Source organism: Salvelinus sp. IW2-2015, linkage group LG16 (assembly GCF_002910315.2).
Source record: "Salvelinus sp. IW2-2015 linkage group LG16, ASM291031v2, whole genome shotgun sequence".
Taxonomy (NCBI): Eukaryota; Metazoa; Chordata; class Actinopteri; order Salmoniformes; family Salmonidae; genus Salvelinus; species Salvelinus sp. IW2-2015.
Window position 1 is genome coordinate 15,733,930 of NC_036856.1, and position 14,970 is coordinate 15,748,899.

At 43.0% G+C, this 14,970-nt stretch overlaps 2 protein-coding genes across 2 annotated transcripts in view; one reads left to right on the plus strand and one right to left on the minus strand.

Annotated features, from left to right (window-relative positions):
• The window catches only part of LOC111975764 (transducin-like enhancer protein 1), a 40,628-nt gene extending 32,287 nt beyond the window's left edge, over positions 1 to 8,341 (plus strand). Inside the window, 12 exon segments of the mRNA XM_070447551.1 lie at positions 339 to 468; positions 2,316 to 2,506; positions 2,768 to 2,847; positions 3,061 to 3,283; positions 3,286 to 3,312; positions 3,688 to 3,715; positions 3,718 to 3,786; positions 3,789 to 3,933; positions 5,126 to 5,273; positions 7,249 to 7,399; positions 7,602 to 7,678; positions 7,897 to 8,341. Of these exon segments, the coding sequence (XP_070303652.1) occupies positions 339 to 468; positions 2,316 to 2,506; positions 2,768 to 2,847; positions 3,061 to 3,283; positions 3,286 to 3,312; positions 3,688 to 3,715; positions 3,718 to 3,786; positions 3,789 to 3,933; positions 5,126 to 5,273; positions 7,249 to 7,399; positions 7,602 to 7,678; positions 7,897 to 8,004 (1,377 nt within the window). The 3' untranslated portion in view covers positions 8,005 to 8,341.
• A 1,845-nt stretch (positions 8,342 to 10,186) lies between these two features.
• The window catches only part of tle2b (TLE family member 2, transcriptional corepressor b), a 96,337-nt gene continuing 91,553 nt past the window's right edge, over positions 10,187 to 14,970 (minus strand). The window contains 1 exon segment of the mRNA XM_070447552.1: positions 10,187 to 11,971. Within this exon segment, the coding sequence (XP_070303653.1) occupies positions 11,864 to 11,971 (108 nt within the window). The 3' untranslated portion in view covers positions 10,187 to 11,863.

Consider the following 14,970-nt stretch of genomic DNA (forward strand, 5'->3'; position numbering starts at 1 on the left):
TTCTAGATACAAAGAGCAGCAGTCATCTGTTAAATATGACATCCATTCCAAAAGGATTTCTTCATGTTGGATGTCCTTTGTGTAATTCTACAGTATTAGCACCTAGTGTTTCTGATAGCTGTGATGGAAGGACATCTTACATTCACATCACACTCTCTCCTTCTCTCACTCCCCCTCACATTCTCATTGAAATTCTCATTCACACTGTCGTTTTCTCTCACTGCTTCTTTCGATCTCTCTCCCCCTCTCTCTCGCCCCCATCTCTCTCTCTCGGCCCCGATCTCTCTCGCTCTCTTTCTCTCTCTTCACCCCTCTCCCTCCCTCTTTTTCTCTAACAGAGGGAGAAGTCCAGTACCCCAGGTATGAAGCCAGGCACCCCCCACAGTTCCCAGGACTCCTCCACCCCTGGCCCCAGTGCCCCCCCACAGTTCCGCTCCCTCCCTGGCAAACCTGGCGTTGACCCTCTGGGTAAGACCAACCACAAGACCATCGTGATCATGGATTGTATTTACATTGCAGTTTTCACTAGGTTTTTAAAGGGTCTTCAATATACCAGCCATGATCATTTACCAGAACATTTTATCTGAAGCTGCCAAGAGTTTCCATCTATATTCAGTATCTGTGGTCCATGGCATAAATCAAAATGGTAAACCACGCTCCAAACAGCTGAGCGATCCAAACTGCCCTTGATGTGGGTTAACTGATGCGTCTGCCTACTGCCTGTGGGGTTGAGAGCTATGCGGGAACCTTTAAACGGCGAGATTAAGAGAGGTGAAGGACTGTGACTGAACTGTTTCATTATTACGTTGCTTCAGTCTATTGGAATGCATCACTCTTCTCCCAGAATCTCTCTATGTAGTCTAGTGGCTCCACACTGCAGTGTGGCAAACTAGCCAGCAGAGTGCAGTAGTGGTCTGGTGATCTCTTCTGTGGCATTGCGCTGTGTGTTTGATCCTACTTGATGTGGAACCCTGCATAGAGGATCAGAGCTGCCACAGGAACTCCTCTGTGCTAACTGTTAAACCTCAACTCTGATGCCCTCTGGTGGCATTTTTCTAAACAACAGATAATATTGTATACTACCCTCAAAGTACATTTTTGTTTCAAATTAACCCTACGAATACTTTCTTAGTACTGTGAGAAAGGTAAGAACTGTGGGATTCTGTTTCTGACACCTTTATCAATGTGACTACAACAGAGCTTGACATACAGCAGGCCCCAAAAAACACACATAAACACATGTCTGTAATAAAGCCCTTTTGTGGTGAAAACTCATTCTGGGGGTCTATGCCTTATGAGGCATAGACCCCCAGTGGGTGGGTCTATGCCCTCCAAGGTCCACACATGGCTGCACCCCTGCCCAGTCATGTGAAATCCATAGATTAGTGGCTAATTCATTTATTTCAATATRCTTATATGAACTGTAACTCAGTAAAATCTTCTAAATATTTGCATTTATATTTTTGTTCAGTATTATTTTAKGGTCATTGCAGAGCAAGGCCCTAAAAYTTGTAAAATACTCCAGTCACCCAATCCATACGGTTCTCTCTGCTACCGCACTGCAAGCGGTACCGATGCACCAAGTCTGGAACCAACAGGACCCTGAACAGCTTCTACCCCCAAGCCATAAGACTGCTAAATAGTCAGAGTAGCTATTTAGTTAACTATCTGCATTGACCCCCTTTCTCACTAACTCTTAACTCATCACATACGCTACTGCTTATTATCTCTCCTGTTGCCTAGTCACTCTACCCCTACCTATATGTACATGGGGCGGCAGGGTAGCCTAGTGGTTAGAGCATTGGGCTAGTAACCGAAAGGTTGCAAGTTCGAATCCCCGAGCTGACAAGGCACAAATCTGTCGTTCTGCCCCTGAACAAGGCAGTTAACCCACTAGGCCGTCATTGATAATAAGAATTTGATCTTAACTGACTTGCCTAGTTAAATAAAGGTCAAATAAAAAAAATATCTACCTCAATTACCTCGTACCCCTGCACATCGACTCGGTATCTTGTGTATATAGCTAGGTTATAATTCATTACTCGTTGTGTATTTATTCCTTGTGTTATTATTTTTCTATTGTTACATTTTTCTCTATGCGTTGTTGGGTAGTAAGCATTTCACTGTTGGTCTACACCTGTTGTTTTGCGAAGCATGTGACAAATCATTTGATTTTGATAAACATCAGCTACTGGTTGGATTCTAGCCTTCTAAGGTTATGAACAGTGTTTTATAATTTGCTGCTTTATCGATTCTCTCACAATCTTATCTTCCGTCTTCTCCTCCTCTCTCCCCCTTTCTCTTCTCCCCATTAGCTCTAGGTCTGAGGAACCCTCTGGCAGTGCAGGGGGCGTACCCCCCCGGGGCATTTGGCCTGCCCCCTCCAGGGGTGAATGGGGAACTGGCGGGGGCAGCAGCAGCCTACGGGGCTGGGCTCCACCTGGTCTCCCCCCAGATGAATGGCTCTGCAGCCGCAGCAGCAGCTGGATACGGACGATCAGCAGTGGTGAGAGAGTGATGAAGTGGAGGGAAAGAAAGCGCTTTTATTTATATATATATATATATGCACATACTGATTACATATTTATTGTCATCCAATTGCATGACTTCATACACCAATTATATCTCCTTATGGAATGTTATAATTCACTGTGGGAAAACGTTCTAAATCTACTATGTGATTTTGAGAAGGCTTTCTGGGAGTTTGACTTGTGACTGCTCTGTCAGATGCCTGCGCTAACATATGTTCTTTGTCCCTGTCCCCCAGGTGGGTTATGAGTCTCCTCACCCCCACATGAGGGTCCCAGGGTTACCCGCCAGCCTGCAGTCTGCTGCCTCAGGAAAGCCGTGAGTACTGTTCTCTCTGCCTCTGCTACCACAACCTCCTATACGGTCACCACGCCCTCTTATTSTCTGACCACAGCACAATTACACTGTTATAAAACAGTCTTCATATTCCTCTGTTGTTATTGTAGGGTTTTATTGTTGGAGGTTAACCTCAAGCTTCAGCCTTGTAAAGTAACAACTATACTTCTCCTCCTCCCTCCTGCCTCTCTCCAGTGCTTACTCTTTCCATGTCAGTGCGGATGGACAGATGCAGCCGGTGCCTTTCCCTCCGGATGCCCTGCTGGGCCCYGGCATCCCGCGGCATGCCCGTCAGATCCACACTCTGAACCACGGAGAGGTGGTGTGTGCCGTCACCATCAGCACCTCCACACGTCACGTCTACACCGGCGGCAAGGGCTGTGTCAAGGTGTGGGACATCAGCCAGCCTGGCAGCAAAGAAGTCCCATGGCCCAGCTTGACTGTCTGGTGAGTGGAAGGACACACACACTGACAGTGGTCATAGATGGATAGCTACAGATGCACTGACAAAGATCAACGAAGGGGTGGGAAGAGCGAGAGGATGGACGCACTCAAACCCTGGTCACACATAGGCAGAAGTTAAAAGTATACAGAGACGGGTAGTTGTTTTAATGCTCTCCAGTGTCCATAAAAAATAGTTTTCTTGAAGGGCAATGTTCTTGGGGTGTATTTCTTCCCTGGTGGTACTGCTGAGGCTGCATTACTGATGTTACACTCCTGAGAGGACTCATTTTTGCTGCTGTGGATTTTATGTTGCCCATTACACAGTCACATGTTTCACACCTTAATTACTGGAGTTATTTTCTCTGTTTACCCAATCAGAATAGGGATAACTACATCCGTTCCTGCAAGCTCTCCCTGATGGGCGGACCCTCATTGTTGGAGGCGAGGCCAGCACGTTGTCAATCTGGGACTTGGCCACACTACTCCCCGCATCAAGGCGGAGTTGACGTCTTCTGCCCCGGCCTGCTACGCTCTGGCCATCTCCCCCGACAACAAGGTCTGCTTCTCCTGCTGCAGTGACGGCAACATCGTAGTCTGGGACCTGCACAACCAGACCCTGGTCAGGTAAGAGGATGAGGAGGTGGTTAGGAAGGGTATAGGGGGGAAACATCATGGTTTGGGACCTGCACAACCAGACACTGGTCAGGTAAGAGGAGGAGATTGGGAGGGTAGGGCAGGAGAGAGAGAGGGAGGAGAGCTCAGGATTGGAGGCTATAGACCAGGGGTCTCAAACAGGTTGATTGTGAGCTACCAGTAGCTCGCAGCCCGCTTATGAGTTGCTCACCAAACAATTCTGAAAGCATTGGCCATTTTCACATGTTCCACTGCAAACTGTCATTAACAAATCTCACAAGAATCAGACACCGCAAGCTCCCAGCTACTATCTAATCAACATTGTTATTATCCCACCCCTTGTTAACCACTATTGGCTTAAAAAGCCAAACCTAACACAATATCTGCCAATTAATTATTGCCCGTCTGTTTGTGTTGTGTGCGTTTGTCTATCACTCTGTGTGTAGCTAGTTGATGTGATAATTGTCTTGGTGGTTGACAGAAATACTTTCCCTAAAACCGTCTCAATTAAATGTTAACTGCAAAGTAGTAAGTATATCATGAGTAAGTACGGTATATAWTTTGTATCCATTATTTTTTAATTGCAAACTTTGCAATGAATTGAGCAGCGGAAGTACAGAACCATCGCTAGACTGGCACATTAGACGGCACATTCCTCACTCGCTAGATGTGCAATTAAAGGGCCAGATGCACAATTAAAGGGGAATTAAACGCAACAATCTAAATATGTTCATGTTCAGAAAATCCAATTTCATTGTTTCTCTATGAACAATTGTAATTTTGAGAGTGTAAAACAAGGAAAAATAAAACTGAGAAAACAACATAATTTGGGAAAATATAAAACATAATTTGGGGAAATAATCACAGATTAGTGTTGTTAATTAACCCCCTCTGAAATCGAATTAGTATAATACAAAAATCAGTCAGTTTAACCATTACTTTACCTGGTATATTGGCAGAAAAAAAGTGCACTACCTTTTCTTGCACGCTAAGGACCTGGGGAAAAGTTGCAGGGGAGAGGAGAAGAGAAAAATATGCCTATGAAAGCTAGAAAAAAACGAGTAGCTCGCAATTCTTTTTTTTTTAAGTATCTCTCATGCTAGAGAAGGTTGTGAGACCCCTGCTATAGACTATGGATTACATCTGAATGGCTAGGTGTTGATGTGATCTTTATGCTCCCCAGGCAGTTCCAGGGTCACACTGACGGGGCCAGCTGTATTGACATCTCCAACGATGGGACCAAACTGTGGACGGGGGGGCTGGACAACACAGTACGGTGCTGGGACCTGAGAGAGGGACGGCAGCTGCAGCAGCATGACTTCACCTCACAGGTACTGACATCAAAGGAGACCTTGTGAGACTAGCTGAGATTAGATCAGGGCCCATGTCCACATTGTTTCTCAGAGTATAACATTTGTGCTGTGAGAAAAGAGCCATTTTATTCATAGCTTTTATTTTTACACATAAGAGTATGCATGAAGCCTAGTGGTTAGAGCATTAGGCCAGTAACTGAAAGGTTGCCAGTTCGAATCACCAAATCAACAAGGTGAAAAATCTGTCGTTCTGCCCTTGAGCAAGGCAGTTAACCCCCTACAAAAACAGCAACAACTGCTCCCTGACCTACCAATGTTGCAGCCCCCGCACATTTCTGATCCAGAGTGATTGGCTCAAGTTTCCGTTGGAACTTATGTACAATTGACAATAAAAATACGGCCTCCCGGGTGGCGCAGTGGTCTAAGGCACTGCATCGCAGTGCTAGRTGTGCCACCAGAGATTCTGGGTTCGAGCCCAGGCTCTGTCGCAGCTGGCCGTGATCGGGAGGTCCATGGGGCGACGCACAATTGGCCCAGCTTTGTCCGGGTTAGGGAGGGTTTGGCAGGCAGGGATATCCTTGTCTCATCGCGCACTAGTGACTCCTGTGGCGGGCCGGGCGCACTGCATGCTGACCAGGTTGCCAGGTGTACGGTGTTTCCTCTGACACATTGGTGCGGCTGGCTTCCGGGTTGGGATGTGCAATGTGTCAAGAAACAGTGCGGCTAGGTTGGGTTGTGTTTCGGCGGACGCATGGCTCTCGACTTTCGCCTCTCCCGAGTCCGTACGGGAGTTGCAGCGATGAGACAAGACTGTAACTACTACCATTCGGATACCACGAAATTGGGGAGAAAAAAGGGGGTAAAATAATACAAATACAAATGTAAAAAAGACTATAAAAATACATGTAATGTAATAAAAGTCCCACCTATTCTACAAATATTTAGAGGACCTCATAACCAGTTAAGACTTATAAGACTTACCAGCAGGCATCTTGATAATACATAAAGGCAGTGAGTCAGTGGTTCCTGCGCCAGTTGCAATTGCTTTGGAATTGTTGAAAGAATGTTTTTTTATATCTATATGATCAATCCATAAATCTAGACCTGCATGCAACAGTAGGCCTATCTCTTGCGCTTTTGACAATGATTTCACATGAGGCCTATTTCACATATGCCTAAATACTTAAGTCTTTCTTTCATCATGTTACATACATCACGGTATTTCAAGTTATCCCTTTGGAAAGCAATTTCACGCTMTTAATTTTTGTAGCCATCTAGGGCCTATGTTAACTTAGATTGTTTTCGATTAAATTATAGACCTTTCAAACGTATGCAACATTATCGGCAAGTGACTTGATGCCAACTGTGCCACAGCGATTTAATAGCTGTTAAATAGGAGCGACGAGTTTGTTGATATAACGGTAATATTATCAATATTACACTTAACAACCATCAGAATTGGTTAAACAAAGGTTATGCACGCCAATATATTAAGCAAGAATTAAGAGTAGGCAAATTTTCGTGTTTGGTGAAAATTCTATCAAACGTTTGACCATTGCAACAGTCACATTCACGGGGTTGTCTGAAACGTGCTGTGGAGTTCACACCTGGCCATGATGCCTCCTCGCGATTAGTTATTCCCCATTTGCAACAATGTCATTGAGCGTCATCACTATCTTTTCTTTGCGGTACCTCAAACTGTTGTGATTACCAGCTGAGAAACTTTTGCGTTTAGATTTCACTCCTGGCTCTTGGAGTTTGTCTGAGCAGTGTCTTAACATCATCCTAAAACCTACTCTGAGCTGGGAGTGTTTTTTGTCTTAAAACAGGTTTTAACAGGATTCCTAGGACTTTCTCTGAGACGCTTTGTGGATACGGCCCAGTACTGTATTTCACTGGCCTGTCACTCCTCTCTGTATCACTTCACACGTGATGATGATCTTTGTCAGATGTGTAATCAGCTTTCTCTCTTTGTTCCGTTCCCTCCCTCCAGATCTTCTCTCTGGGCTACTGTCCTACAGGAGAGTGGCTGGCAGTGGGCATGGAGAGCAGTAATGTAGAAGTGCTGCACGTCTCCAAACCAGACAAGTACCAGCTGCACCTCCACGAGAGCTGTGTGCTCTCACTCAAGTTCGCCTACTGTGGTACGTGCCACACTCCTAATTGTTCCATTCAAATGTTTTCTTGCGTAATCTTAAGGACAAAACTATCCTGAAATGACTCTGAGGCTCACACGGCACCAGTCCCTTTCTCCCTGTATGCGACCGACTAGCAATCCCTCTGTCATGCTACATCTCCTCTGCCCAGAGTTTTCATCTCCCTTTGTGTGTCTCTTTGGTTCGGCAGGTAAATGGTTTGTGAGCACAGGCAAAGATAACCTCCTGAACGCATGGCGGACACCCTATGGATCAAGCATATTCCAGGTAGGTCTGGGATTTGATACACTCTCTCTAGAGAAATGCCAAGAGTATATTTCAAGTGCATATGTTGTTATTTAAGCCATTTTATACTATTTGTCTTTAGCTCAGTATTTACTGTATCAGGATTATATAAACCACTTTGTTTTGAAAGTGTAATTTAAGTGCAATACAGTATCTCTGTCAGTGGGTGTAACTGGACTCCTTTCTTTTTGTTTCTCAAGTCAAAGGAGTCGTCTTCGGTGCTCAGCTGTGACATCTCCCCCGATGACCAGTTCATTGTGACGGGCTCAGGTGACAAGAAGGCCACTGTGTACGAAGTTATCTACTGAGGAAGGAGCGCTCCGATTGGATAAAGTGGGGGCTAGGCTCCCCTGGTGCACCAAGGACTGTAAAGAGAGTGGCGGGTGTCGTGGAGACCAGAGACACACGTTGTACTTTGTTGTTTTGTTTACGTTTGTAAAGGATTCAGATGAGGGCGAAGTCGGATCTCTGGAACTTTGACCTTTAAAAAAAAAATGCTCMGAGAAAAAGCTGGTAGWCTAGCGACACAATGCGGGATTCTTCCAAAGACCTGTTTTTTTCCTCTCGTTTTGTTACCTTTTTTCCTGTTTTAAACAAAATGAAACCTCTGTAGTAAACAAAAAATTTGCAAAAAGATAAACTTTTTTTTTTTGCCTTTTGAATTCTTGACAAGCAGTAGGACCATGGTGTGTGTGTGCGCACACCGAGGGAGATAAGGGGGTTGTAAGGGCTGTGTGGAAAGGGGTTAGATTCAGCAACAATATGGTTGTATTATTATACATGGTGAAAGGACATACCACTACCCAGGATATGAAACTAAAATGTACATGTTAAAGGTATTCTGCAATTTCAGGGAAATGGCTACTTACTCCAAGTCGACAACGACATTAGTGTTTTCTATTGTATTTGTAGGGTACATAGACAGGTATTTTCACTACTACATCGTGACCTTTGAACTCGGTGTATGTATATTATTATATGTTATATTTATTTAATATATTAATATATTATAATATTATATATTAACATATATATATGTTAATATTATATACTATATACACCTCAGGTACAATGTTTCTCATAGAGGGTTCAATCCTGAATTAGTATTATGAGTAAGTAAAAAACCTTCTTGGTACACTAACTCACAAGACACTTATTTATATATATATACATGTGTATATATATATGATGTATAATATATATATATATATATATTATATATATGTGTTGTGTGTGTGTATATATATATATATATATATATATAATATGTGTGTATATATATATATATGTGTGTATATATATGTATATGTTATGTATATGTATATATACATGTATATGTATGTATATGTATTATATATGTATATTGTGTTGTATAATATATATATATATATGAACTGTAAATAAAGCTCTAAAGGCAAAAAAAAAGAACATAGGTCGGATTTGCTTAGAGCTGGGGAGAAAAATAAATTGTGCTACTATTGAAAAACTAATTGTATGATTTAATTTGTATGATGATATTTCCTTTATAGTTTTGAGTATCTAATTTGAATTGCATATTCTCAAGAGAAGCAGGGCTGTGACTAACCACATAGGACTGATGGGTCTGGGAAGGTGGGTAAGATCTCTGCAGCCACACAGCTCAGTGGGAGTTTTGATATGGGTCTGTCTGCTGGTTTTTAATGTCATTGTCTCCCTGTTTCCCAAACTGGAAATGGAGCCGAGTAGGACTTGCCTCTAACTTCAGTGTCCTCTCAACCCCCCCCTCCCCTACACACACCCGGTGTACTCTCTATATAGTGTAGCTCTGCTCAGAACAGCCTCAACCATGAGTAGGGCTCATATCCAAAGGTGGACATGGTCCAGGAGTGGGCAGTTCTGCCTGTGTACAGATGGATGATAACGCAATGTGTTCCAAGCTACTGTGTGACCCCTGTAAATTTGAATGGTCTGATGAGTGTACATGTTGAGAGATGTCATATAATAGCGATGTCATGGAGGCCCTCCAGGACCATGTCTTATAACGAACTCTCATTAGGAGTGGGATGAAGTTGCCTGGGCCTAGACAATGATCTATGGGCAACATCGACCTGGAGGAGTAGGTGATGATGGGATGATTAAGGTGGATGTTACCACATTCTCTCTCTAGAAGGGGAAGATGGGGAGCCAGTGCGTGGCCAAGGGAAGGACCTGTGGGGCAGGTGAAAGAACTCTGGGAGTGCTGTGGGTGGGATGGTCTGTGGGAGTGGGCGAGTTCATTTTGCATGGCCCGGTGCCCTGGGTGTGCAGAGTTCCATTGGTCCTTAAGTGAACTCTCCACCCACCTGAGGCTCCGGGCCATGCAAAATGAACTAGCCCATTGATGTGGGCGATGTAATGAGACTAATAAACTATTTTGTATGGTTCATGGTGTTTTCCTAGTTCATACTGCACTGCATGTCTTCAACATTCAAAACTGCATTCAAGAAGAAACACTCAAATGGACACTGGCACTTAAAAGATTAACACAACTTTTTAATTTTTTTTCTCATTTCTTTTACAACAACATTGAAAATGCGTCAGGAAGGAAAACACAGAGCATTTAAAAGTTCCTTCGCTTTAAAAAGAGAACAACTTTAAAACTTAAGTAATTCACTGTAGGAACAGCGAAAGCACAGGCAGCGGATATGGTTTTATTGACAGTGAGCGGAGAGGGAGCCTGTCTATGGCTGACAGGCAGTGAGGTGGGGAGGCAGGCATCTTATACTGTACACTTCCCACTGTCTCCACCTTTCCCCAAACATGCCCACAAAACGACCCAACACCTGCTGCTCTATACTGACAGACTTAACAAACATTGAAATTGCATTACACACTGACTGAAAACATACTAAAGTACAGTTATCACTTCTGCTTGAAACAGGAACAAAAACAGGAATCAGAAGAAGCCTTCCCCAAAATGGAGGGCCAGTTTCAGGGCCCTTGTGTTGTTGTGAAAGGGTAGTGGAGTCCACTGCCAATCACCATCACCGAGGAGAAGGACATCAGATTAAAAAATAAAAAGACAAATATATTTTCCACTAGGTCATGGAGTGTGTGTATCCGTCTTGCTCTCAAAGGCCAGAGTACAGGCGTAGGCAACCATAGCCTCTTAAAACAAAGCAACCACTACTGCAACAAAATGACTTAAAAGTAGCTTAAAAGCATGACTTAGACATTTTTTTTTTACACATTAAGATTGTGACGTTCTATCGAAGCAGGGTTTTGCAATATACATAATATAATTTCCTTATTTGCCACACATTGGAGCATGTCGTATAATACAGGGAAGTTAAATGAGCATTAAGCAGTGAGCAGTCTCAGGAGAACAATCTATTGGTAAGTATTAAGATGAACAGCGCAGTGTTGCTCTCGTCTGTTCAGTGTTTGTGGCACAGGGGCCCACTGAGACTCAGATTGACTCTGCTCATTAAGCGCTGCTTTTGTGAGACAAAAATAAAATAGATATTAGGGGAGTGAGACGGGGAGCGCTACTATGAATACTTAATTGGGTACGAGGCTGTGTGAGTGTTTATCTCTGTGTTTTGGGTATATCTCTGGGGCAGAGCTCCAGCACGGCCCAGTCCAAGCCGGCTCAGGGTGCTAGCTTGCCGCTCCTGACACCCCTGGCTGGGGAGCTGTGGCGCGGCGTTGGCCTCATTAAGGGTTCCACTGTCTGACTAATGAATCGATTGTCTGGTATCTGTGCTCCTCGCTGCAGCTCCCAGAGTGGCACGCTCCTCTGGGGTTTCCCTTCCGCTGAGCTCTTAATCAGGAAACGGCACTAATTACCCTCCTCCTCTCCCCCCTTCCTTCCTTCTCTCGTTATCTGTAGCCCTCTCACGCTCCCTCTACCTTGCTCTTTATCTCTCTGCCTTTCCTTCTCTTGCTCTCTCTTTCTATCCTGCCTCATCCTCAGGCTTAAATGGGTGCAGGGATGAGCAGCTAACTGACATTGGGGGGGGGGGGGGGGGGGGGCTGTTGTAGTAGGGTCCTTTGGGAGCTGGAGCCAGAAAGCATTGCTTCTGTACAAAAGAACCATGGTTGCCCCCACCTGCCCTGCTGTAGGTCTTGAGTAGGTCCCCCCTACACCCCACCCAGCCAAGCCCCCCCACCCCTCTGAAAATCCCTCACCCCCCTTATTTCCTGTTCTCAGTAGACCACCTCATACACGGTGGCCTTCTTGTCTCCAGAACCGGTCACTATGTACTTATCATCTGGTGACACGTCACAACTCAGGACCGATGAGGACTCCTTGGACTGAGAGAGGGAGAGACAGAGGAAAAAGGTGTTAAAAATCAGTGACTCATGCATGAACACTGTTAAAATTAGAGGTGGACCTGCCAGAGCCTGGTTAGTAGGTGTAATAACACTCCAGTTACACACCTCCACTTAGCTACGTGAAACTGAGTATAAACAGAGACAGAGACTGAGACTAAGGAGTCACAGACAGTATGAGACAGAAGGAGAGGTTCAGTGAGAGACAGACGTGTTTACTAAGGAACACACATCGGTCTAGGAAGAAACACACTTCCACCAATTTTCCCGTAGCGGTAGTTGAGTGACAGTGATGAGGAGAGATCTCCCTGAGGGTCCCCACATGGCACCACATATCCCTGCTCTACTCAGGAAACTCTTTCACTACTCACATGTCTCCATGTTCATCCACTATGGAGTTGTCTCCTCATAGCTCAAAATGCCCTATTAACACCAGTGTGTATTACCACCTAGATTTATTTTTTATTTTTTTATTTAATATTTAAAACATACAATATACTTGCAGTGAAGCCGCTCAACAACTACAACAMACTCCCATCCAGAGCGACACACAGAAGCAACCAGGGAAAACAGAAAACAATACGAAAAACAAAAGACATCAAGGACAACAAAAATCATAACAGCAAGGCCAACTGAATATGTTTCAGTGCATCTATGGCACTATTTACGTGTGTGTGTGTCTGTGCACATGGGTGCATTTGAATGAGAGTGTGTGTATATGCATGTGTACAAACACCTGCACAGGATCAGCCTCAGGCAAACAGGCATTAGCTGTAACAACACTTCCCCTCAGTGTCATTCAAACGTGCTTTTTATGTTTTATTTTTACTTTTAATTTTTTTAAACTTTTATCTTCGATCGTCATTTTATCCCCCGCCCAGCAACTCCACTCCCACTTGTCTCCAATTCCACATCCCAACCCTCAGCTTCCCTCAGCTCATCCCACCTATCTCTGCTGGCCATCCTCTCCGGATATATCTTTCAGCTATGCTGTGATGTTTAACATAGATTGAAAATGTATTTAATCGAATGGAATCCACAGATTGCTAGTTGAAGATAACAACTTTTACTAAGAGTATTAGTATATTAGTAATTGACTGATTCGGTCTCTCCAGATCTCCCAACAGTACTATTGTTAGTTCATTTTAGATCAATGTTATGCATTTTCAGCCATTCCTGATGGCAATACCAAAATAAATGGTCTATTGATTCTGTATCCTCGCAAKAAAATCTGCAGAGCTGTGATGCTTGTATGCCCCAAATATTCAACATTTTGTTGGAGGCAAGAATTATACATAATCATTTTAGATGAAAAACACAAATTCTTGAATCTTGCATCATTTTATATATCAACTCATACATGGAATCGGTACATACATGGAATCGGTAGCATGGAATCGGTACATCAAAAATCTCATCCCAACTATTTTGCAATCTGTATGGCACAGCTGTCAACATGCTGGTCCTCAAATTAGACTGGTATACTTTTCTATTTATGCTATTTTCATTCCTCCAGTTTTGATCCTTTATATTGGGTAGACAGACTAGTTCCCTACCTCCTCCCGCTGCCATCTGCCTCCTCCATTTAAAAAAAAATGTAACCTTTATTTAAATAGGAAAGTCAGTTAAGAACAAATTCTTATTTACAATGACATCCTACCCCGACCAAACCCTAACGATGCTGGGCCAATTGTGCGCCGCCTTATGGGACTCCCAATCACGGACGGTTGTGATACAGCCTGGAATCAAACCAGGGTCTGTAGTGACGCCACTAGCACTGAGATGCAGTGCCTTAGACCACTGCGCAACTTAGGAGCCCATTTTTGGGGTAATGCTGTAATCAATTGGTTGTAATCTTGGATTGAGCAGACCTTCCCATACAATTCTGATAACTCCATGAAAGACAATACCATTCTAATTTACTAAATCATTTTAAAACAAAATAGTATTTTCAAACATCTTTCCCATACATACAGGTATTTTATCAATCAGCACAGTTGGTTGATAATATTTGTTGTAACATTTGTTTTGTCTTTTCAGGGGGATGAAATTGAAATTGTAGCCAGCTCTGCAATGCTTGTTTGAAAAAGAGAGATACTTTGAAAAAAAGTATAATTTTCAATTAATGGCAGTCTACACAAAGGCAAAAAGGCCATTTTAAACATTGGATGAGCTTTTCTTAGTAATCTACTTGAGAACCATTTAGGGTTCAAGTAAAACTTTTGAATAAGTATAGCTTTTAGAAAAAGGTTTAGTCCTTTCATATTTAATCATCTCAACCCACCCAATTCATATTCATTACATAGATAGACACACGTTATCTTGTCTGGTTTAGCGTCCCAGATAAAGATAAATATTTTTTGCTCATATGATTTGAAAAACGAATTATCAGGAGTAGGCAGCGCCATAAGTAAGTGAGTAAACTGAGATATGACTAAGGAGTTAATCAGGAAATTTTTCCATTAATAGACCTCTCCATGGTTGCAGGGTCTTGTCTATTTTTACATGTTTTCTATTGAAATTCATTGTGGAGAGCTCATTTATATATTTTGTGATATGAATACCAAATATGTCTACTTCACCATCAGCCCATTTTATAGGTAAACTGCATGGCAATGTACAATTTCCAATATGTAATATTGTACACTTATCATAATTAGGTTTTAGTACAGAGAGTCCAGAAAAGTTATCTAGATCTTCAATGAGACATTGCAGGGATCTAGCTTGCGGACTTAATATAAAACTTGAGTCATCGGCATACATGGACACTTCTGTTTTTAAGCCTTGGATTTCTAATCCTCTAATGTTGTTATTTGATCTGATTTTTATAGCTAGCATTTCAATGGCAATAACAAATAGATATGGTGACAGCAGACACCCTTGTTTTACTCCTCTTGACAATTCAAAACTCTCTGAGAAGTAGGCGCTATTTATTATTTTACACCTGGGGTTGCTATACATTACTTTTACCCATTTTATAA